The 21663-nt window shown below is 57.6% G+C and overlaps 1 protein-coding gene across 3 annotated transcripts; it reads right to left on the reverse strand.

Moving 5' to 3' along the window:
* Nucleotides 1–11399: 11399 nt before the first annotated feature.
* Nucleotides 11400–21080, reverse strand: AMER1 (APC membrane recruitment protein 1). 3 transcript variants are annotated; one of them, XM_068409353.1, is made up of 3 exons: nt 21020–21080; nt 20144–20383; nt 11400–19269 (listed from the first exon to the last, which is right to left on the reverse strand). In XM_068409353.1, the coding sequence occupies exon 3, from the start codon at nt 19173–19175 to the stop codon at nt 15873–15875; it is 3303 nt and encodes a 1100-aa protein (XP_068265454.1). In that variant the 5' UTR covers nt 19176–19269; nt 20144–20383; nt 21020–21080; the 3' UTR covers nt 11400–15872. The 3 variants fall into 3 exon arrangements, with proteins under 3 accessions (XP_068265454.1, XP_068265455.1, XP_068265456.1); XM_068409354.1 differs by having other exon boundaries at nt 20042–20383; XM_068409355.1 differs by lacking the exons at nt 20144–20383; nt 21020–21080 and adding an exon at nt 20052–20068.
* Nucleotides 21081–21663: the final 583 nt, after the last annotated feature.

Below are 21663 nucleotides of genomic sequence, written 5' to 3' on the forward strand. Positions count from 1 at the left end.
CTGGGCCTTGTGGAGTGGGTTGGGTTGGGGGTGGGTTGCAAAAGCCCCTGTTTGCAAAGCAATGGGTCACGTCAGCAGTCTCTTCCAGTAGGTGCCCAGTCACCGCGGTGTTACCCCATCCCATAACCTAAAGCCCTTTCCACTCTCCGTAGCCAGCCCGCTGTCGGTCTCATACCTCTTCACACATGATGTGTGCACTGAAATCAATGAAAACACGAGATCATAGAATCATAGATCCTCATTTTTTAATTCAGACACCTTGACCAGGTGTTACAGGCTCCTTCCTGCCTCCAGAAGAGTTAAGTGCTTCCATACTCCTAATTTATTCCTTATCATTTATCTTTGTAAAGATCCAGCAGCCTCTGGTTCCTTGTCTCCTTTCATTCTCTGTTACATCAGATGGCCCTGATGAGCTCGGGGGCATGGACAGGGACAGCTTCCACACAGCCACCACCAGCGTGATGCTGAGTTAAGGACGGTGGGCTGGAAGATGCAGCCTGGCACCCATCAGCAGCGTTTATTCCACCTTTTAAATAAAGCACAGCCCTGCGGTTTCGGCCACACCGGCGTGGGGTGCAGCGGCAGGAGGTGACCCCTCTGCGTGCCAGCCAGGCGGATGAATGCCCTCACACCGGAGCAGGCACCCCATCACCAGAGGGTTTGATTTTCTTTCAGGGTCCAGCTGCACATCCAAGGTAAGGCAGTCCACTGAGAGCAGGAGATCAGAGGCTTTTTTTTTTCCCCCGTTTAAAGTTTTAATGGCTGGAGGATGGGGCAGAGAAATGTTCTGCTCTTGGGCACATCACCAAACCACACTCGTTAACTCCTGATTCATGCTATAATGAGGGATCATTTGTGCTCCTTGTCCCCCTTTAACCAACCCAGGCAACGTGCTGGGTTCATTCACAGCTCGCTCCCATTCTTGCCCTGGTCCTTGCTTATTCCTCATCTGCAAGTGTAATTTTTTAGAGACGGGAAAGAGAGCCTGGGAGTACGTTCCTGGACCAGCTCAGAAGCCCTCAGAGCACTGCCCGCACCCCGAGAACCTGGGGGTGGCAAACCACAGCGGGAAGCAAATTAGGGATGGGAAACCTGGAGGAGAGGCATTTCAGCCCAGCGAGAGCTGGGCACGGGGCACGTCGCCGAGTGGCTCTGCTTCCGCGGGAACTCAGGTGGTTTTAGTAAATCTTTCCCTGCTGCAATCCCCGGCCGATTCTCCGTAACTCAGCAGAAAGTTTGCAACACTTAATTCTTGCCATCTCCACTCCGCTGGTCGGTGTGTCCTGCAACACCGCTGCTTCGCTGCTCCGCTCATAGAGGTTGGCGTGTGTGGTACTTGCTCGAGCACCCGCTGGACAGGTCTCCTTGCACCCCCATTTCTGCCCCGCCAGAGCACGGCATAGACTTCAGCTCTGCACGCTATGGCCCTGCCCTGCAGCAGGCTCAGCTCCACGCAGGGAACACGTTAAGGAGGATCTTGTCTTGACAAGAAACCAGCTGGCAGAGGAGCAAACAACAAACAACAGGAGTTAGCACATACGCCGGTTGCCGCTGCTCGGTGCCCCAAAGCCCCCCCACAGAGTTCTCTCGCCCTCTCGAAGGCAGACAGGCCCCTTTGACAGCAGCCCACAACGTGCACCTCGGTAGGGTTTGGGGTTTGCAGGCGAAGCTGCTTTTCCAGTCCCCAGCTACCACAGAGCTCTCGCACGGGACTGGCAAGGAACAACGCTGCCCCAAAATCGAGAAGCAAGGGTGCCCTCTCTCCCCTTCACCCCAAAGGAACAGCCCCCTGAACCCCTCTCCCTCTTTCTCAGCAGCTCAGACATGCCTTAACAGTCCTTTGCTCCCTCGCCATCCCCAAAATCCTTATTCTTCAACACTTTTCCCCAAACTGGGCTCTCCCAGAGCTGCCATCCAGCCCCTGAGCTGGGCGAGAGGGGCAGGGAGCAGCAGGCAGGCCCCCGAGCACCAAGTGGGAAAACAAGGAAACATTTCCACGTATTAACTTCATTTCCTTCGTTTCCTCCAGCCCCGCTGGCGGGTTATTAATAGCCCATCGCAGACGAGCGCCGGGGCCGGCCCGGGCTCCAGCCTCCCAGCGCCCGCCCCGACGGCCACCGCTCCCAGCACCCCTCCGTGCCCGGGAGGGGACGATGCCAGCAGGACCCACTCGCTAAACACACAGAAAACCCACGTCCCCGACAGCCGCCCTGCAAATGCCTCGCAGGAAAATAACATTGAGGAAAGATCTGGGAAACACCCGAGTTTTCGCTGCTTCCCCAACTTGGGATGCTGGAAACTGCATTTTTAACATGAAACCTGCTGCAGTCTCGTTATTTTCTGTTTGTGGAGGAGGAAACTCTGGTCTCCCGCCTTTGCAAAGCAAATGCCGTTGGGATCCGGTGCAGCAGAAAGAGCGGAGGGGAGGCAGCCAAAGGCCAGGCTGCTGCCCAAGGTGGGACCGTGCCCCGGCAGCACCCGCAAAAGCAAAAACCCCCGATAGCTCCATCACACACAGCACAGACACGAGCATTTGCAGGCTGCTTAAAGCACATTATTCTAACTCGAGAGGCGGCCTTTTGAGCGAGCAGTGGACAAGATAGAACAAAGCTGGCTGCCTGCAAGTCAGGCAGGGAGGTTTTGGGTCCTGTCTGACGGGTGCTTCGTCCCGGCATCACCTTTGGGATTTTTCTGCTTTGATGTGCTGGGGAGGGGAGGGGGGACCCTTCTGGGACCCGTCAGCCACACGGCCAGGACCAAAAGCCCTGTTTCCCCACCAGCTTCTGGCTGAACCACCTTGTTGTCTGTCCTTTGCTGCTCCCACACGATGGCCTGCGAGGAGATGTTTCTTCAGCATTGTACTCCCACTCAGCCTGCAGCCACATGCCTCTAGCGAGGGGGGAGGCATTTGGGAGACCACCATCCTCAGCCACGCTGGGGATGAGAGCCCAAACCAGTAGGGAGAGCCGGAGCGGGCGGGGGGGAGGTGGGCAGGAGCCTCTGGGTCTCTCCCCAGGGAGAGGAGCGATGCTCTCGCCCCAGCCCAGCCCCCCCATCACAGGGGTGCCGAACCATTACCCAGTTACAGCAGCTCTGCCTGAACCAGTCCGAACGTGCACGCTGGAGATGGGCACGATCTCCCAACGCAGGAGCAGCGCCAGGGAGATTTCTGCAGCGTGACTCACACTCGCCCAGCCCCAGAGCAGCGCGGGGACCTGGGCAAAGCCACCTGCAGCCCAGAGGGGCTGGAGCCCAGCGGAGCTGCCAGCCTGCCCTCGCCACCGGGATGGCTCCTGCTCGGCAGCGGTCACACTGGTGGGCTCAGGATGAGGGCACAGCCAAACTTCAGTGAAGCTGCAGACGAGGTGGAAAACAGAGGAGTGCTGGCAGAGAATCTTTTCATCTCTGGATGCTCCAGAAGTAACCCCAAGGACCCGTCTCCTTGGTAGGCTCTGCAGTATTGCTGCTTCAGCAGGGAAAAGGAAATGAGAACGGAGGGCCCCAGCACCCGGGCAGAATACTGTGGTTGATTTTAAGCCTGGAAGAAATCATTTTATTTATCCAGCCTTCCCTGAGTCCCCTGGGCCATGGAGTTTCACCTACTGATGGCTGCTGACCTGGAGATGCTGCTGGAAGGAAAACCCACATTGGAGAAAACACCTACTTTGAAGCAAAAGCCCCAGCGAGGTGTTTGCAGCCCTTGCAAGCAGCTCCCACTGGCACTGCGCTCCTGGCTGGGCTGGCACGGGCACGGAGATGACATTATGCATCATTAGCAGCACCATCGCCCTCCTGATCACCCGTCGGGAGAAGATTTCAGAAGAGAGGGGCTGGAGAAACCCAAGGTGTGGAGAGCCAGCCTTGCAACGAGAGAAAGACACATGGAGCAGCGTGGCTGTCCCGGCAAAGGCTGAGACGTACCTGGGCTGCAGGCAAGTACTTACGCAGGGAGAGCAGCCAGCGAAGGGTCCTGCAGGCAAAGGGCTCCAGGGCTGTCAGTCCTCATCCTGGGAAACCAGGACTTGCTGTCACAGTCGCAGGAGGGTCAGTAAAATGGGGGTACAGCTCCCGGGGCTGGCTTGGAGCGCTGCCCTCCTCCCCACTCAGCCGGAGACCCTCGTAGCCCAAAACCAGCTGGCTGTTGACTCTGAAAAGCTGCATATGTAACCAGGCAAGTCATACGCAACAGTGTCAGTCTCACTTCAAACAAGCATTAATTCTGGGGCCAAAAGCTGGTGATTTGTCAGGCTCTGTTAATTTACCTGGCTCACCACAGAAGCACTCAGCCAGCTCCATTTCCTACAGGCTCCAGCTCAGCTGCCACATCCGTTGCCTCGGATAAAATTGCTATTATTTACTTTTTTAAAAAAATTTAAACAATCCTTCCATACACCTGATTGCACCAGCAATCAGGTCGCTCTCCTTTCTGGGGGAGGTCAGGCAATGCCAGGACCAGCATCCCTGCGCATCCACATGGCACCGACAATGTCGGCTCAGCCCCGCGTGGGAAACGGCTCCGGCAAAAGCAGAAGCGGGTTCGGTGGTTTCAGCTGGAAAAAATTCCCTGCCGATTCCTCAGTGGAGAAAAAGCGATGGCTTTGCACAAGCCTCTCTGGGGTGGGCTGCCAAGTGTGCGACACTGTGGCCACGGTGCAGATGCTGAGGTCGCTTTATCCCAGGTTTAATTCCAGTCCCCAAAAAAATGCCTGTTCGTGGCCAGTTTTGCCTCAGTTAGGTGGTGCCTGGGTCACCGCCGCTCTCCTGCTTTGAGGAGTTAAGCGTCTCTCCTAGATCCAGATGCCAGCGTCTCTCCTAGATCCAGATGCCAGCGTCTCTCCTAGATCCAGATGCCAGCGTCTCTCCTAGATGCTAGAAAATTGTAGGACTGGTTTTGTTGTGTTTAATGGAGAACCAGAGGTGACCCTCTCCCTGGGCAAGCCTGAGCTAACAGATCTACCAGCTCCTCTCATCCTGGGAGTCCCATTGCACCCCCCTTTCCTCTTTGGCACAGGTCTCTCATGAGCCTCAAAACCCCCAAACAAGGAGCTGAGGGTGCTGAGCGGCAACCAAAAATATTCCCAGGGGGGGTCAATGTTATAGAAGGATTCAAGAGGAGGAAAAAAGGCCCTAAATAAGGGCTGGCAGTTGACATGTTGCAATAAACCACCAAGAACAGTGCCCAAACCCACCCTGCTCACTGATGCTTCGTTACTCACTGACCCAGCTTTGCTCCGAGCACTCAAACCTTAGCTGGTCGTGTCACACTAATGAACAATCTATAGGCACACGTCAGGGAGTTTTTTTTACACTGGTTCATAGGGTTTTTTGGAAGAAACAATAGCAGAAAACAGCACTCCTCCCTCCCCGGGCCTGGCTCAGTTCCAGATTTCACTTTTTCCCCCGCCTAGTTTCACGCCAAGAGGCACTTTATTACTGCAAACAAATGGTTTATCCAAAGAGGAATCGGAGCCCGTAGAAGATAACAGCACATCCTTGGCACGATGTTAATATGCGCATGGAATCTAACTTCCCCACGTTGCAAAAAAACCACGGGGAAAGACGTGGCAGAGCGCGGCGGGGAGGTGGGAGATCGCATCAAACAGGTGGGATCAAACAGATCAAAGCCAGCACGACTTCACGTGTTGCCATTCAACGGCAGCGACCCGGGAAGCCTCAGACTCGCTGGGAACGCGGGCAGGCGCCAACACGCGAGGTCCTGCCTTCTCTCACCGGGCCTTGGGTGAGGAAGCACCGTTTCTTCCCCCCACCGAGCCCTCCGCACCGACACGCGGGCAGGATTGGCCCCGGGAGGAAGGCAGGGCACAGCGCCCATGGGTGGAAAGGCATCGACCAAGGCTCCTACACGGAGGGGTGAGACAAAGCCCCACTGTGCTGCGTGGGGTATTGCCGAGGAAAAAATCAGGGTGGAGCTGAGCACGTGAAAAGTGAGTGAAGGAGAAGCCACCCAGGGAACGGAGATGAGCAGGCAAAGGGAGGCAGCAAATCCCCACCTCTTGCATCGCTGGAAGGGGATTAACCGAGGCACAAGCAGAAGGTATGGAGTGAGTGCAGAGGAGGGCGACCAAGCTGGTGAAGGGTCTGGAGGGTCTGACCTCCGAGGAACGGCTGAGGGAGCTGGGGATGTTTAGCCTGGAGAAGAGGAAGCTCAGAGGTGACCTTAGTGCAGTCTACAACTACCTGAAGGGAGGTTGTAGTGAAGTGGGAGTCGGTCTCTTCTCCCAGGCAACTAGGGATAGGACAAGAGGACACAGCATCAAGCTTCGCCAGGGGAGGTTCAGTTTGGACATTAGGAAGCATTTCTTGTCAGCAGGGGTCATTAGACATTGGAAGGGGCTGCCCAGGGAGGTGGGGGAGTCACCATCTCTGGAGGGGTTTAAGAAAAGCCTGGACATGGCACTTAGTGCCATGGTCTAGTTGCCATGGTGGTGTCAGGGCAATGGTTGGACTCGATGACCCCAGAGGGCTCTTCCAACCTGATTGATTCGGTGAATTGGCAGCGCCCTGAGCTGGAGCTGCCTGGGCTGGGGGTCAGCACGCAGCCCGGGTGGTCATGGAGGAGCCCAGCTCTCCACCACCATCACCCCGACAGCAGGAGGAACCTCTGCGGGGCTGGCTGAAGCAGCGCAGCCTCGCTGCCCCATCTGCACCCACCCTTTGGGGACGCTGAGCAATGCCCTGGAAACCTTCCTGCACGCTTCCGAAGCGCGGGGAGGAGAAGGGAGCCTTCCTCAGCCAGTCCTTGGCACGAGAACAAACACAGCCAGCCTCGCATGGCTGCATAAAGGATCGGTTTGTTTATATATTGGCGGTTCTCTGGCTTCCCACCCTTTTGGCATCCCTTCTCCAAACACAGCAGCTCTTCCCTGGCCCCAGAGCACCCTTTTGAGGTCTTTAGGGACATTTGAGGTCAGCAGCAATGACACCAACTGCACCAGCCAGGCCAGGAGCGATAACCCAGCTGGCAGGGCAGCAGCCAGCCCCACGGTACCTGAGCAAGGTGAGCAGGACACAGATGGTGGGCAAGGCCACCCCGGCACATTCATGGTGACAAGGCAGCTCCATGGTCAGGCTGGGAAGTCAACCCATGCATCAGGATCTGGATCATTGCGGGCCATGGCCAGGGATGGGACAGGACCAAGCCCTGCACCCCTGCAAGACAGCCCAGGGAGGCTGGGGGAGCCTGGGCTGAGCTTAAATGGGCTCCTGGGCCCGTGGGTGTGGGTCCCAGGTGAGGCTGCTCAGGGCTATTAGTGCCCTCAGGGCCCCAGCAGCCTGGCTCCAAAGCTGTCCCGGGGGCAAGCAGGAAGAGAGAGATGCCACGTCCAAAAAGGATGAGTTGCTGGAACAGGAGCTGGGGCTCAGGGAGAGCCCAGCCATCGCCAGGGCCCTCATGGCTCTCAGCAGCCCCTATGGGGATGACACAAGGAGGGGCACATGGAGGTTACAGGTCTTAAGTGAACATGACCTTCATTTTAGTGGCATCTCCGGCCCCAGAAAGCAAGGAGAGAAGTTCATGGCTGCCTCCAGCTCTGGGACCATTACTCCAAAGCTGGAGCAGCCCCTTGAGGAGTCTTGACTGGTGTGAAACGCAGCTTGGCTTCTCCCCCAAGTGACTTCTCTCCCAGGGCAGCGGCAGGGCTTGGTCTCGTTGGTCCCTCTGCCGAAAACACTTTCTGGGAAGGAGAAGGATGCAGGGAGGGACGAAATCTGGCTGCTTGGTACTGGCAGCTCCCAGCGAGCGAAGCGAGGTGATAATTGGATTTATAATATAACAGGATCCTTCAGGCTCCACCTTATGGTGTCTGGAAAGCCCTTACTCATACCCACCCTCCGAAAGCGTGGCCGGGGAGGCAGTTTGCAGGGTTGGAGGGTTGGAGCAGAGGGGAACGGCATCCTGCACCCTCAGACCCCACGCTTGCCGGCGCGCGATGCAACCAGCTCCGCTTAGCACAGTGTGTAGGACGTCCTCTGCTCCCACCCTCTGCTCCCACCATCTACAAAACTCAAAAGAAGGAAAAAAACCCCACTACTCTACAGAACAGGTAGCTAAAATAACCATATTGTGTACATCTTGCTGATGGGAAGCTGGCTTTTAAAAACAGGATGTGTTTTCAGGCTGTCTGACCAAAGGGGATGACCGAAAGCCACTGCCTCCCCAGTGCCTGGGGCAGAGCCCACTGGTCCCACTGGTGGCGCTGGGCTGAGCAGGTCCTGGATGCCCTCTTGTGCCCGAGCATGCTGTGGTGGTGGCTTTGCCCGCCCGGGTCCCACTCAGCTGTGAAGCCACAAAGATTTGGCACCCAGGGCCCCCCACACCGTGCGCGGGAGCTGCGACCATGCCAACCCTCTGCTGCTGCCAGCGCCTGTAGCCACCTCACGCACAGTCACCCTGCAACTTCGGATGGCACCGAAGCCACCGAACCCCTCCGCGGTCCCCAGTCCTCTCCCCAGCCCTCCTTCAAAGCTAGACATGAACCATCAAGAAGCTCCCAGGGCTCTTGGGGGTTTTTTCCTCCTGTTTTTTTTTGTGGCTTTGATGAGGGACAGTGGCAATGCCGATGTGTGTGGCTTTGAGTTGACAGCAGCACTGCTGCGTTCATCCCAGGTGTGCGGCGCACGGCCACCGCCGCGTCCCCATGAGAGCAGCACTCATCATCTAAACCAGACCCCTCGGTGCCCCAAATCCCCCCACGCTCTTGTCTGATCACTCGGTGGAAAAATAGAGGGGGAGAAATAGGGAAAAACGGAGAAACCCCTAAGGAGGGCCAGGTGGGGTGGGGTGGGTGCACACAGGGGTGGGCGTCCAGCTGATGGTTTGTGTTCTCCCAGCGCGACGGGGCCTGGCTGTAGGGTATTGTATAGGGCCCTGCACACCTCGCCGTGGGGCTGTGACTCGGGGCTGCTGCTGCTGAAGGTGCAGGGGACCAAGGGAGGCCAGACCGAGGGAATGTGAAAGGGAGCTGGCTCCGGTCCCCCCACTGTGTCCCCAGAAAGCGCCCTGAGCCCCCGAGCTGCCTCTGGGGCTTTGGGGGAGGCGTTTGGGGCGGCCTTTGGGAGAGGCCTTTGAGGGAGGCCTTTGGGGGGAGACCTTTGGGGGGAGACATTTTGGGGGGGAGGCCTTTTTGGGGGAGGCCTTTGGGGGAGGCCTTTGGGGAGGCCCGGCGCAGCATCGCTCCAGCCCCATCCCTGCAATAACTGAGCTCTCCCTTAGAGGTCAGCCCAGCATCAAAACTGGCCCAAAAAACCCGCACAGCCAGATGCAAATCCTGCCAAGAGCTGGAATGGGGTTAAAAAGGCCTTTTTAGGGGGCAGGGGATGGTCCCCAACACCTCAGCCCCTCGCCTTGCCCTTGCAGAGGAGCATTCCCAAAGCCGAGCTCTCCCACCCGCTCTCCGGCTCCTTCCCACGCTCCGGCCGCGCTGAACGCCGTGTCCTCCCTGCAAGGGGAAAGCCCGGCCGGCCCCAGCGGGTGGGTTTGGGGGAGCAGGGGGGCTGGGGGCTGCTCTTGCTGCTGCTGCGGTATTTTCCATGCCCAAAGCAGCCAGCTTTCCCTTTTGGCTTCATTCCCCCCTTCCCTTCTTCTCCTTTCTAACAAATACAACTCAACAAAAATACCCACCACCCCCAAAAAAAGCCTTCGCTGACAGCTCATGTGTCAGAAAGAAAATAGCTCTTTTTTTTCCTCTTTTTTCCCCAAATCCCTCCAGTATAAAACAGATCTCAGCATCCTACTAAAAATACCTTAAAACTAAACCTCCAGCATCAAGCCCCCGTGAATGGCACCTGGGGCTGGCGGCCGCCCTGGCAATGGCAGCAGGACATGGGGGCTGAGCCGTGGCGGGTCCCAGAGCCCCGCGGTGACACCAGAAACCCCCAAATTGCTGGGGCGGTGCCGGGGCATCGCTCTGTACCCAGAACAGGTACCCCGGGACTGTCCCTGCTGTGCTGACCCAGCGGGAGCCACTGGCTGGGGACGGCTGGCTCCCGGCCCCGTAATGTCAGGCAGGGCAGGACGGGATATGATACACTCCACTTGAGCTGGAGGGGGAAGAGGCTGGGGACATAGGGAAGAACTTAAATCACCTGTCCTAGGAATGGCAGCAAACCACTTGCAGGGCCTGAGGTGGAGCAGAAGGTGGAGACGAGTGCTGCCACCGAGCTGCAGGTGACACCAAGGCCACCCCACCACTCCCCTTCGGACCAGAGGGGTGCGGAGCGTCGCTGTATCGCTCAGGGGCTGCTGCAAAGGACTGCTCCAGGCTGTCTGGGGCACCCGCAGCCCCTCGCTGGGGGAGGAGGCGGCAGCCCTGCGGCAATAAAAAATGTTTCTATGAATACATCAGCAACAAGAGGAGGGCCAAGGAGAACCTCCACCCGTTATTGGATGTGGGGGGAGACATAGTGACAAAGGATGAGGAAAAGGCTGAGGTGCTTAATGCCACCTTTGCCTCAGTCTTTAGTAGTAAGAGAAGTTGTTCTCCAGGCACCCAGCCCCGTGAGCTGGAGGACAGGGACGGGGAGCAGAGTGAAGCCCCCATAATCCATGGGGAAATGGTTAGTGACCTGCTACGCCACTTAGACACGCACAAGTCTCTGGGGCTGGATGGAATCCACCCAAAGGTGCTGAGGGAGCTGGCAGCAGTGTTCATCAAGCCACTTCCCAACATTTACCAGCAGTCCTGGCTAACTGGGGAGCTCCCAGGGAACTGGGGGTTAGCAAACGTGATGCCCATCTACAAGGGCCATAAGGAGGATCCGGGGAACGACAGGCCTGTGAGCCTGACCTCGGTGCCGCGAAAGGTTACGGAGCAGATCATCCTGAGTGCCATCAGGACAACCAGGGATCAGGCCCAGTCAGCGTGGGTTTAGGAAAGGCAGGTCCTGCTTGACTCACCTGATCTCCGCCTATGACAAGCTGACCCGCTCACGGGAGGGGACGGCTGGGGATGTTGGCTGCCTGCACTTTAGTAAAGCCTCGGACTTCGCTGGTTTTCCTGCTCCCATGGATGCCACTGAAATCCCTCCCTTGTTATAAATTTCGCTAAAAAGCGACGGCAGAGGATAAGAAACGAGGAGGGAAAATCTGACTCTGAGGGCTGGTGCCTTACACGATGGATATTTTGCAGGGTTCATTTGAGGGCACGGGGTTTGACCGAGGAATGTGTGCTGCACTCTCTAAAGCATCTCTTCTGTTGCCTTCTCCCATTGAAAAAGCCACTTCACTTGCAAATAATCAAGAGATAGGAGAGGAGGGAAAAGAAAAAGATTAAATCAAGCATAAAATAAGCCAGGGGGAAAAAAAAAAACAAACCATAAGTGAAATCCGATGTTCTCTAAAAATCTGAAGTTTATTCATTAGAATTCAGTGAAAGGAACATTCATTTTAAAACACAATCAATACATTAGAAAGTGTAAAGGACTAGTAGCAATGAGACCAGAAAGAAAATGAAAAAAAACCCCAAAATTCAGACAAGTCGGTCCCCTGGGAGCAGCCCAGCTCTGCCCGCAGCAGGAGGGCTCGGGGATCACGGGGCCACCTGGGACGAGGGCTCATCGGTTCTGTTCTTCAGAACCCCGAGGCTTTTCTAGATTTTAATTCATCACTTCACCCAAGCGTAGCTTCTGGGATGACTCAATACTGGGGGAAGAGCGGGCAGCCCCAGCGGGAGGGGAGGGAGCCGCAAGAATCAAGGGGCAGAGGGAATGTGAAGCGTGGGTCCGAGCGCCCCAGGAATGTTTGCCCAGTGACCTGCCCATCCCGTGCCGGGAACGGGGGCAAACCCGTTTAAGAAAAATTTTAAAAGCACTGTTAGGTGAAGAGCTGTTTAATTAAAAGACATAAAAATCTACGCAGAGCCAAGCAAATGTCTCAGCAGCAATTGCTATCTCTGCTGGCGTTGGTGGCGGGAGGGAAGAAGGGGAAAAAAAATTTGCTTTCGGCTGTAATCGTTTAGCTTTTCAGCATTTGATTTTCTTTTTGCACGTCACTGTTTGACATTGTTCTTGTCTGCTCAATTAATCACCGTGGCCTCCCGCAGAGGAGTTCTCCCAGCCCTCACACCCCGCGCAGGGGCACAACTCCTAGAGTCGAGCAAACAAAGCAGCAGAGTCAGTCAGACGAATAAAAAACAAAAGCGAGAAGAGCCACGGTAACCAGTGCTGGGTCTCAGCTCACCAGCAGCTCTCCTTGCATTTCTGAGCCCAAAATTCAAGGCAGTGTTATTCCAGGAAGATGCTTTACCAACGCCGGCGGTGGGAGAGCAGGAGAAGGGGCAAAGCCCCGCGCAGAGCCCAGGATTATTCACAGATCACTCCTCAGACACGGAGCAGGCGATGGTGCCTGCGCCAGGGCCACAGCTGAGCTCCCAGCCCGGCCAGGGAGCACCGAGGGGACAGGAAATTTGTCACCAGTTTCAAGAGCATCGCTACGCACCACCCAACAGCACCTCCTGCCCGGGGATTTACCAAAAGCCCCACTTTTGGCTAAAATAATTTTAAGCACACAGAAGGGAAAGCCCCAACGGTTTGCTAGTTTAAAGACAGTCAATACTTTCAGGGAGAAATCACCACAGACCACAAATTCAGATTAAAAACAAAGCTGAAAAAGAAAATAAAAGAAATAACAGTTGACGAGCGTGACAAAGCAGGATTAAAACAAAGCCATCTCAGCGGTGGGTGTACTGGTGACGGCCCAGCAGCTGGGTTTCCGAGCTGGGTACGAAGGGAACAGCATGTTACAGGAGGACAGGAGGAGCGAGGTGGTTTCCTTGCATTGCACAGGCAGCAGCAAGAATTGCCTTTTCTCCATCGGAAGGGTAAACCACGCCGCTTGAAAAGACAATGCACACGGGTAAAAGAACAGTCCATAAAATTTCCCCATGAATATAAAATGCAAAAACGATACAAAAATAGATAAAAACGACCATTTTTCTTATGTGTATAAAAACAACAACAACGAAATAAACCCCAAAGTCCCCAAAATGCAATACAGAATTACTTGGTAGGCTGACCCGAACGTCAGGGGTTTAAGTTCACAGCCATAATTCATCACTTGGAGGTAAAACCTTCCCTGGACGGGCCGTATCCAGGTGAGCCCCTCCAGGGGAGTTTTTCCTTAATATCTTGGCAAGACAATTGGCTGTTCCTGACTTTTATGACTTATTTTTGGTCCAGAAGCCCTTTTTCCTAAAAAGCCTCAACTACCACTCTCCAATTTGGGTTGCTCAGGTAAGGCAGTATTTGACTAATGGTTTGATCCAGATCAAGACCAGACGATCTGGTCCCGTCTGCCCTGGGACAGACGGGTATTTTAGGAAGAGCAGCACACCAGGCAGTGAAATCCAATCTCTCTACAGCAGTGATAATTTACAGGCGGGGTGAGCGCATTGAAAATTCTCATTTCTTTTGGTTAATGGGCCAGAATACGCCAATAATCCAGCAAATTAGCTCCAAAAATGCTTTTAGAAAACTCATTTTAAATCTATAGATACTTGCTTCATTTAGTTCGCATCAAATTAAGAGGAGAAACCTTTGGTATAAAGTCAGATTATCAAGTCTTGGCTGTATTGCTGTCACACATTCGAGCCTAGAAGCCGTTTTCACGAAGCCTTTCCACTACGTACCTACAACCACAACTATTCCTAGAGACGCGTTTGCAACTGAACATTCATTTTAGCACCGAGACACTCACACCTCACCAAGGCTTTGGCGAAGGCTGCACCACGCCTGACCACAACACCACCCGCGAGATGCCTTTGGTGACACGTTAAATAAAATAGTTAATTAAAAACCCGCTCAGGGGCTGCTGCTCAGGCCGAGCGATCCCTGTGAACGCCGCCTGCGTGACGATGGCTTCGTGTATTTGCCTGTGGTTTTTATTTTGTGAGCGGCGGTGAGATGTGCGGTGCCGAGTGACCCTGTCCCTACTCCGAGCAAGAGGAGCCTGTTCCAATTAGGCACGATTCGTTAGCAGACACTCCCACGCTGCGCTAACGAGGGGAGGCGGCACCCACAGCCTCGGAGGCGAGGGGACCTTTCGCTGGCCGACCATGTTCTCCTCACCGGGTGGGGGATGCGAGGAGTGGCACCAAGAGCCAGGTTTGTCCCATGAAATCCTCTCTGGTTGCACAGAGGGATGAGAGAAAAAAAAATAGTGGCATAGCGGGTTCCTGGGGTATCTCCCTGCAGCAGTGCTGGTAGGAAAATAACTAAAAAAATGAAGGTTTAAGCCCATGGATACACAGCTGGGTCTACACTAGCCTCAGCAGGCTGTTCAGGACAGAAAAACCCACATAACTAACTCAAAGTGGGCAAGCAAAGCCTGGCTTTGCCTTTCCCTGCTCCTTCACAGGGACAAGGAGACAGTCGTAAGGAGTCTCTCCTCAAAAAGAACCATCAGGACCTCATTTAGCTTGGGGGAAAGAACCAACCCAACCCCAAACCAGCTCCTTGTGCCTGTAAATACAACGATGCTGGAGAGCTGCTGACGTTCCCAAGCGGAGCCACATCTGTCTGGTCGAGAGCAGCAGGGCCTGGCTTGCCACGGGCAGGAACCTGGGCAGAGCCGCCCCTCGCTCCAGACATGGGAGAAAACTCTGGGATTTCCAGTTTGGGATTATTTCTTTTTTTAAACACTACAAACTCTGCTGCAAAGAAAAGCAGAAAAGGGGCAACTCAGGGGTGGGGGGGAAACAAAACCCATCATTGGTAACTGAATTAAAATCATAGAATCACAGACTGGTTTGGGTTGGCAGGGACCTTAGAGACCATCTAGTCCCAACCCCCCTGCCACAGGCAGAGACACCTTCCACCAGACCAGGTTGCTCCAAGCCCCATCCAACCTGGCCTTGAACACTGCCAGGGAGGGGGCAGCCACAGCTTCTCTGGGCAACCTGGGCCAGGGTCTCACCACCCTCACAGCAAAGAATTTCTTCCTAAGATCTAACCTTCCTTTTGAAGAAAATAACAGCATCTGCAACTTGGCAGCTACAGGCACGATGTAAATTTAGCTTATTTCAAAGACCTTGTCTGTGTGCATGTGGCCTGGGAGAAGCGAGGAGCGTGGGACAAAGCACGGGAAAGGCTTCTGCCGGGAATTACGCACCGTGAAGACAGACCACGACAAAGAAGGGACCAACACTTTGTTCTTAAAAGGGACACCATCGACAGCACATCTCTCCGAGTGGAGTATCTGTGTGAGCAAATTAAAACTAGACCTGGAAAACGTTATCGGCACGCACGCACAAGCTCCTGCTTTCCTTTGGGGCAAGGGGAAAAAAAACAATAAATAAAAATGTTACTGCAAAGTTCCCCTTTCAGCTGACTCGTCCTCGCTCTGGAAATAACCGGCATCCTTCCTCCCAGCCTCCCCAAACGGAGACTGAGATGGAAGACATTCAAAGTGAGTCTGAACCAAAACACTTCACCAAGAAGAGGAAGAAGAAACCCAATTTCTCTCCAAAGCATCCCCACGGCTTGCTCCCCCCACTCCAATCCTGCAGAGAAACCCCACACCTGCCACGCCAGCAGCGGGTCCCTTCCCAGCTTTTATCCTAGCAGCAACGTGAGCGCGCGCCGGGGGCTGCTGCTGCGCTTGGCCTTGGAGAGCGTAGCGGCTCGCGCTGGAAACCAAGAAGGTGCCTCAGCGTTAACGTACGAATCCCGGAGGCGGCTCCGAGCCCCACGGGAGCATCCACAGCGGCGAGGCCACGTACCACGGCTGCGGGAGGGGAGCTCGTCTTTACCAGCCCAGCTCTAAATTAAAGTCACTCACAAATCGCTCGCTAATGTTTATTTTCTCCCTCCCTGCGCTTTGCAACCCTTTTCACGCCCTCCCGGGGCGGGGGGAGCAGTTATTTGGCTTCGGCGACGTTCCCCGCAGCGCCCTGGCAGTGCCCGGGGGCGGCCCTGCCTTTCAGGGGCTCTCTGCAGCCCTCGGGGCTCGTCCCGGCGTCGGCGCTGCCGCTGGGGTGCTGAGGGACGCCCTGGGCGATGCCGACGGGTTTGCACTTGGCGTGTTTCTCCGGGGAGCACGCGAAAGTAAAGCTCGGGGGCAGCTGGGGCTCGGTTCCTCCCAAGGGTAACAAGCGGGCCAGCTTTTTGGCCGTGACTTCTCCGTGGTACCTGTAGGAACCGGCCGCCTCCCGGGACCGCCTCGCGTCGGGCTGCAGCGGTAAATTGGAGGGCCTGAGCGGGTGCCTGCTCAGCTCCGGCTCCTGGGGCCGCCTGTCCGGAGTCTCTCCAGCGACGCTCTGGGACAGCGGCAGGAAAGGGGACAGGGTGCCCGGCTGCTCCGGTGGCTCCCAGGAACACTCCACCGCAGCGGCCGGAGCAAAACCCCAGTGCTGCATCCCCCCGGCAGCCGTGTCGGTGTCGTGCTGGAGGTGCTGCAAGCCCGGCCAGCTCAACCCGCCATCCGGAGCCACCAGCTCGCCCTCCTCCTTGCTCCTGCTCCTCCTCGCTCCGCCCCAGTCCTTTTTGCCACCGTCCCACTTCGACCAGAGCCGGCACGGCTGAGGGCCGCTCCTGGCAACCTGCGAGTCGGCAAGCTCAAACTCCAGGCTCTCCGTGTCAAGTGACCGGCTCCTCCGGTCGACGGAGAGCGGAGCTGGCATGGAGGGGCTCAGCCCGTGGAGGCGCAGGTGGCGGGGCAGGCTGGCAACACCCCAGTTGCAGCTCTGGAAGGAGCCCAGGGCGTACCCTGGAGACATTCTCTCGTCACATTCAGCCAACGAATCTTTCTGTCCATAGCCGTCGTCAAAGGCCTCAGCAATGTCCTCGCCAGCGTTCATCTCAGGATGCTGCTCACACTCCCCTTCTCCTTCCTGCTCCACGTCGACGACATCGAAGGTGACCATGGTGGGGAGGGCAGGGAGGTTCTGGGTGAAGGAAGAGCTGGAGGCAGAGCTCCCCAGGCTTTCAGAGAGGCTGGAGAAGAGGGTCCCGCTGCTGGCAAACTCCACCAGCGCTTGCGAGAAGCTCACAGCGTGCTCGGGCTCGTGTTCGCTGCCCGCCGGGGGCTTGCTGGTGGTGGTCTCCACTCCGCCACCACACTCGTGCTCTGGGAGCCTGTAGCCAGGGAACATCCCTGCTTTGGCTGGGGCTACGCCGCTGTGGATGGAGCCCCCAAACAACCCACAGTCCGGGTCCGAATCGAACCCCAGGTTGTCCTTTGTGAGCTGAATAAGGCAACTTCCTTGGGCTTTTTGGCTGTTGTAACAGTTTTCCAGACACAGAGGGCCTGGAAATTCCCTCCACTCTGGATTTTCAGCTCTGGCCACCACAACCCCACTATTCCCACCCCTGTTTGGGGCATGCGAGGCCACCTGCTCACTCCCAAGGCCACTCTGAGTCTTGCCAAGCGAGCTGGCTGCTCTAGTTTTACATTCAATGCACTGCTTTTCCCGGGGACACTTCTCCTTGCTGGGAACATCGAGTCCTTTCAAGACCGGTTCCCTCTGCAGCTCCCAGTAGAGCAGCTCTTTCTGAATGGCCGCTAGCCGCTCCTCTTCCGTTTCCATCACCCCTCTTTTCTGATCCATCATCTGGTTCAGGCTCTTCTCAGCAGGGAGGCAGAAGTCCAAGAAGTAGCTGAAGATCCCCGGGCGTGCGACTTTGCTCTCAAACAGGGATTCCTCCCCGTGAGAGGGACTCATCAGCGTGTCAAACTCATAAAGTGCATCACCACTGTAACTGTCGCGGGGAAGACGGTCCTTCTTGATCTCCCCGAGCCCATCTCCGGTTTCATCCTCCAGCCCCGGCGTGGTGGAGTCGTAATAACCCTCGTCGCTATTAGGGGCGGACTCTTGCTGGTCACTCTGTGGTGTCAGGAGGTCAACACCGTCCATTGCGTCCCCCATGTAGGGGTGGGCTTCCGCCTCGTGCGAGGCTTGTGTCTCCAGACTGCTACTCGACACCTGGGCTCCGTAGTTCTCGTCCCCTGCCACGCTGCCGTTCCATATCTGGTGGAGGTACTCCTCCGCCTCCTCAGGTATGGCCATCTCCTCCCCGCCGCCCTGGTAGGTGACCAGGCAGGAGCTCCGTTTACCAGCATCTCTGCTGCGCTCCACTGAGATGGTGCTCTCGGTGATGTCGGGCTCAGCAATGTCATCTCCGCACCCCGTCAGGGAATCGAAGCTCTTCAGGGACGTGACGTCTCCTAACATGAGGCTCAGCAGGTCCCCAGAGTGCAGGCAGGGAGGGTCGCTGTCCATGAAGTCCGGATGAAAGGCCAGCAGCAGATTGCCATGGTCAAACTCTGCGCAGACAACAGCGTCAGCCTCTGATTTCGTATCCAGAACCTCCCTCTTCCCTGGCATTGCCACCGCGTCGCCCTCGGAGCTGCCTTCATCAGCCGCCAGACAGCCGGGCTCCGCAGCCTCACCACAGCGGGCACCTGCACCTACCGAGCCGTCATCCTCCGAGCTCCCCGGGCAGGCCACGGCAAGAGGGACAGGTCCCAGTCCCCTTCCCTCCGTGGCCCCTCGGCTCTGCGCTCCCACACCAGGAGCTTTGCCGGCCTCCTCCAAGTCCCCAGACCACTTGGGGAGCTCTGCTTTCTCACACTCGGCAGCCTTGCTCTTCCGGTGACGCCGGATGCTGTTAAAAAACCCTTTCAGGCCTTTTTTGGGTCTGGGAAAGGAGGACTTATCTCCGTTGGGCTTTTTCTCACAGCCCTCGATACTCCCAGGTGGAGAGCTGTCCTGCTGGCCAAAATCAAACTTGGCGCTGGCGTCTATGGCCAAGTGAGCGCTTTGGGAGCTCGGCAAAGGGCAAGGCTGCGAGTCCCTGCTCCCCTCCGAAGGGCTTTCCAGCTGCGCCCCGTCGCACGCAGCACCGCTGAGCCCGTCATGAGTCTTACATTTACTGAGGCCCTTTTTAGAGGCTGCTTTCCCCTGGCCTTTGCTTCTGCCCCCAAAGAAACTGGGCAGCGTACAGATGCTCCTCTTCCCTCCGAACAGTTTGAAAGCCGTTTTCTTCAGCTTGCCGGGGGGCGGCTGAAGCTGCTGCGGCTCTGCAGCCGCAATGGAGGCATTGCCCTGCTCGGGCAGCTGCTCCCCGTTCTCCTCCCGCCGCTGGTCGCTTCCCTCCCGCTGCCCGCAGACCCCCGACTGCGCCCTGGTCCGGGCAGGCTCCTCCGCGCAGCCCCCGTCCATGGCAGCTGGGTGGTTCGGGTGCACCTAGCTGGAAACGATGGCTGTGGGAGCAGAGTCCTCTTGTGAGTGCAGAGATCGAAGCATCGCAGCTGATCTAAAGCAAAGAGAAAGGGGAGAGAGGTGAGGAGACGGCAGCGGATGGAGCTCAGCCAGAGCCATGGGTGTCAGGAGGCAGAGAGCTGCGTCGCCAGCTGGAACTGGAGCTGCAAAAGCCTCCGACAGCCACTCGGCTCCTTAAAGCTGAGCACAAAAATGTCGCGATGCTTAAATTTACCACTTTGCAAGTGCAGGAAAAACACACGTCTCCATTTGGCAGCATCTCCGCCACCCAGGGTCAGGCAGGTCTGACCCGAGCCACCTCGCCCCAACCCCTTTGGGTTCCCGGCCTTGTAGCCACCCGGACGATGAGGTCCGGTTACCAGCCATCTTTGGGTGGGGAAACACGGGTTGTTCCAGCAGGGAGAGGGACTGACACCTGCCAAACCCCACTTCCAGCTCTCCCAGACCTAACACCAAGCTACAGGGAGCGTTTTGACAGAGAGCCAAACCAGGACGCAGCCCTTACACTAAGCGTGTGTCCAGGAAGAAAGCTGTTTACTGTCTTTTTTTTTTTTTAAGCAGATTTCAGTTGTTTTTAAAATCACCTGTCCAGCAATAAATAATTGCACTAAAAACACCCACTACCAACCACCCTGATCAGATTATCTCAGAAGCAGAGAGGCAGGTTTTACATTTGACCCTGGACTGATGACTGTAACAGAACTAAAATAATAATGTTGCTTTTGCAGAGATGAGATTGGAGAAAGTAAATGCAATAAAAATCGTAACGCGCTGCCGAGCTGTAACACCCGAGGCTCCGCTCTTACTGGTGTGAACCTGGTGAAGCTTTCCACAGTGTTTAGCCAGAGATCCCGAATTAAAAATACACCCAAACGATGGCCTGTAGCTCCTGCAACCCCACAGCAAACCTGCAATTTAGGATTTATTTTTTCTGCCTCAGGTCTGGGGAACATCGCAGCGTCGCTTCGCCTCCGTAATTAACGATAACCCTGGGGCGCAGCAGGCAGGCGAACCCTCCTTCCCAGCAGCAAACGGGGCTTTGCCAGGGCTGCCCCAGAGCCCTTCTGCAGCCCCAGGTGCCTCCGAGGCCTCCGGAGCAGCGCTGGGCGTCCTCTGGAGCCGCTCCGCAGGGATCTGGTTAGTCAGGCCTGGAAGAGAAGCACACGCGTGCGTCTGTACCCACGGTCTGCTTAGAAAGTGGATGGGGAAAGGGAACAGAGACAAGATTTCAAAAATTCAGTTTGGAAATTATTTTGCTCTGGCTCCCGTAAGCGCTGGCGTCGAGGGACGCTGCGGCGGCCACACGGCCAGGGACGCTCCACAGAGTCACTGCGGGCAGCCACCACCGGCAACGGCACATGAGAACGGGGGGTTAAAGCACAAAACCCCACACGGTAAGAAAAGGCAGCGCCTGCTCCGCGCTCAGGAGCCCGGGGGGGCCCAAGGCGGGCGGGGGGCGCTGGGGAAGGGGGCGGCTCAGCTCCCGGCCCCCGAGGGGGACGGGCAGGGCCGGGCCGGCGGCGGGGGGAGCGGGCGGCCGGGGCGGAGGCTCCAGCGCTCCGGTCCCGCGGAGCCCCTGCGAGCGGCCAGGCGGCGGGGGACCCCCGCGCTGCCCCCGGCCCTGCCGCTGAGCCCCGCCGGGCCCCCCGCAGCCCCCCGCGGAGGAAGGGCCCGGCCCACAGCCCGCCGCACCGCAGCGCCCGGCTGCCAGCAGGGGCGGTCCGGCCCACGGCCCCGTGTACCGCCCGTGTCCCTCACCCCCCCCCCAGCTCCCCAGCACTCACCAGCCGCGCGGGGCGCCGGCAGCCCGCGGCGGGGGGGTCGGTGTGCGCGGCCTGGCCCGGCCCCGCCCGCCAGGGCCAGCCCAGACCGCCGGCAAGTGGCCGCCAGGGCAGCGGGTCCGCCCGGCGCGGCGCGGGGGGGGCGGGGCCTGCGTGACGGGAGGGGCGGGGCCTGCGTGACGGGGGGGCGCGGCTGCGTGATGGCGGGGCCCCGTGACGTCCAGCGGGGGTGCGGCGGGCGGTGGGCCCGCCACGCGTGACGGCGGGACGCGCGGCTGCGTGACGCTGCCCGCGGCGGGTGGCGCCCAGCGGCGGCCGCGGGTGGCCGTGACGGGGTGTGCGTGTGTGTGTGTGACGCGGGGGGGCGCGGCCGTGACGTGCGCGCGCACGTGTGCGCCGCGGTAGCGAGCGCGGGGCCGCGGCGCTGTCGCGGTGCGCGCTCCCGTCGCGGTGTGTCACGGCCGCGCCGCACCCGCGGCTCCCCCGCGCGAGGCCGCGGCCCCGTTCTGGGGCCCCGCCATCCCCAGGCCCGCAGAGGGGCCCCGCGGGGGTGACGGCGGCGGCACAGACCCGTGCCCCCAGCGAGCTGCTCCTCAGCCCCACCGTCACCCTGTGACCGTCCCCGCGTCCTTGGTGGGGAGAGAAGC

This window comes from Nyctibius grandis, chromosome 10 (genome assembly GCF_013368605.1).
Source record: "Nyctibius grandis isolate bNycGra1 chromosome 10, bNycGra1.pri, whole genome shotgun sequence".
In the NCBI taxonomy this organism is placed as follows: Eukaryota; Metazoa; Chordata; class Aves; order Nyctibiiformes; family Nyctibiidae; genus Nyctibius; species Nyctibius grandis.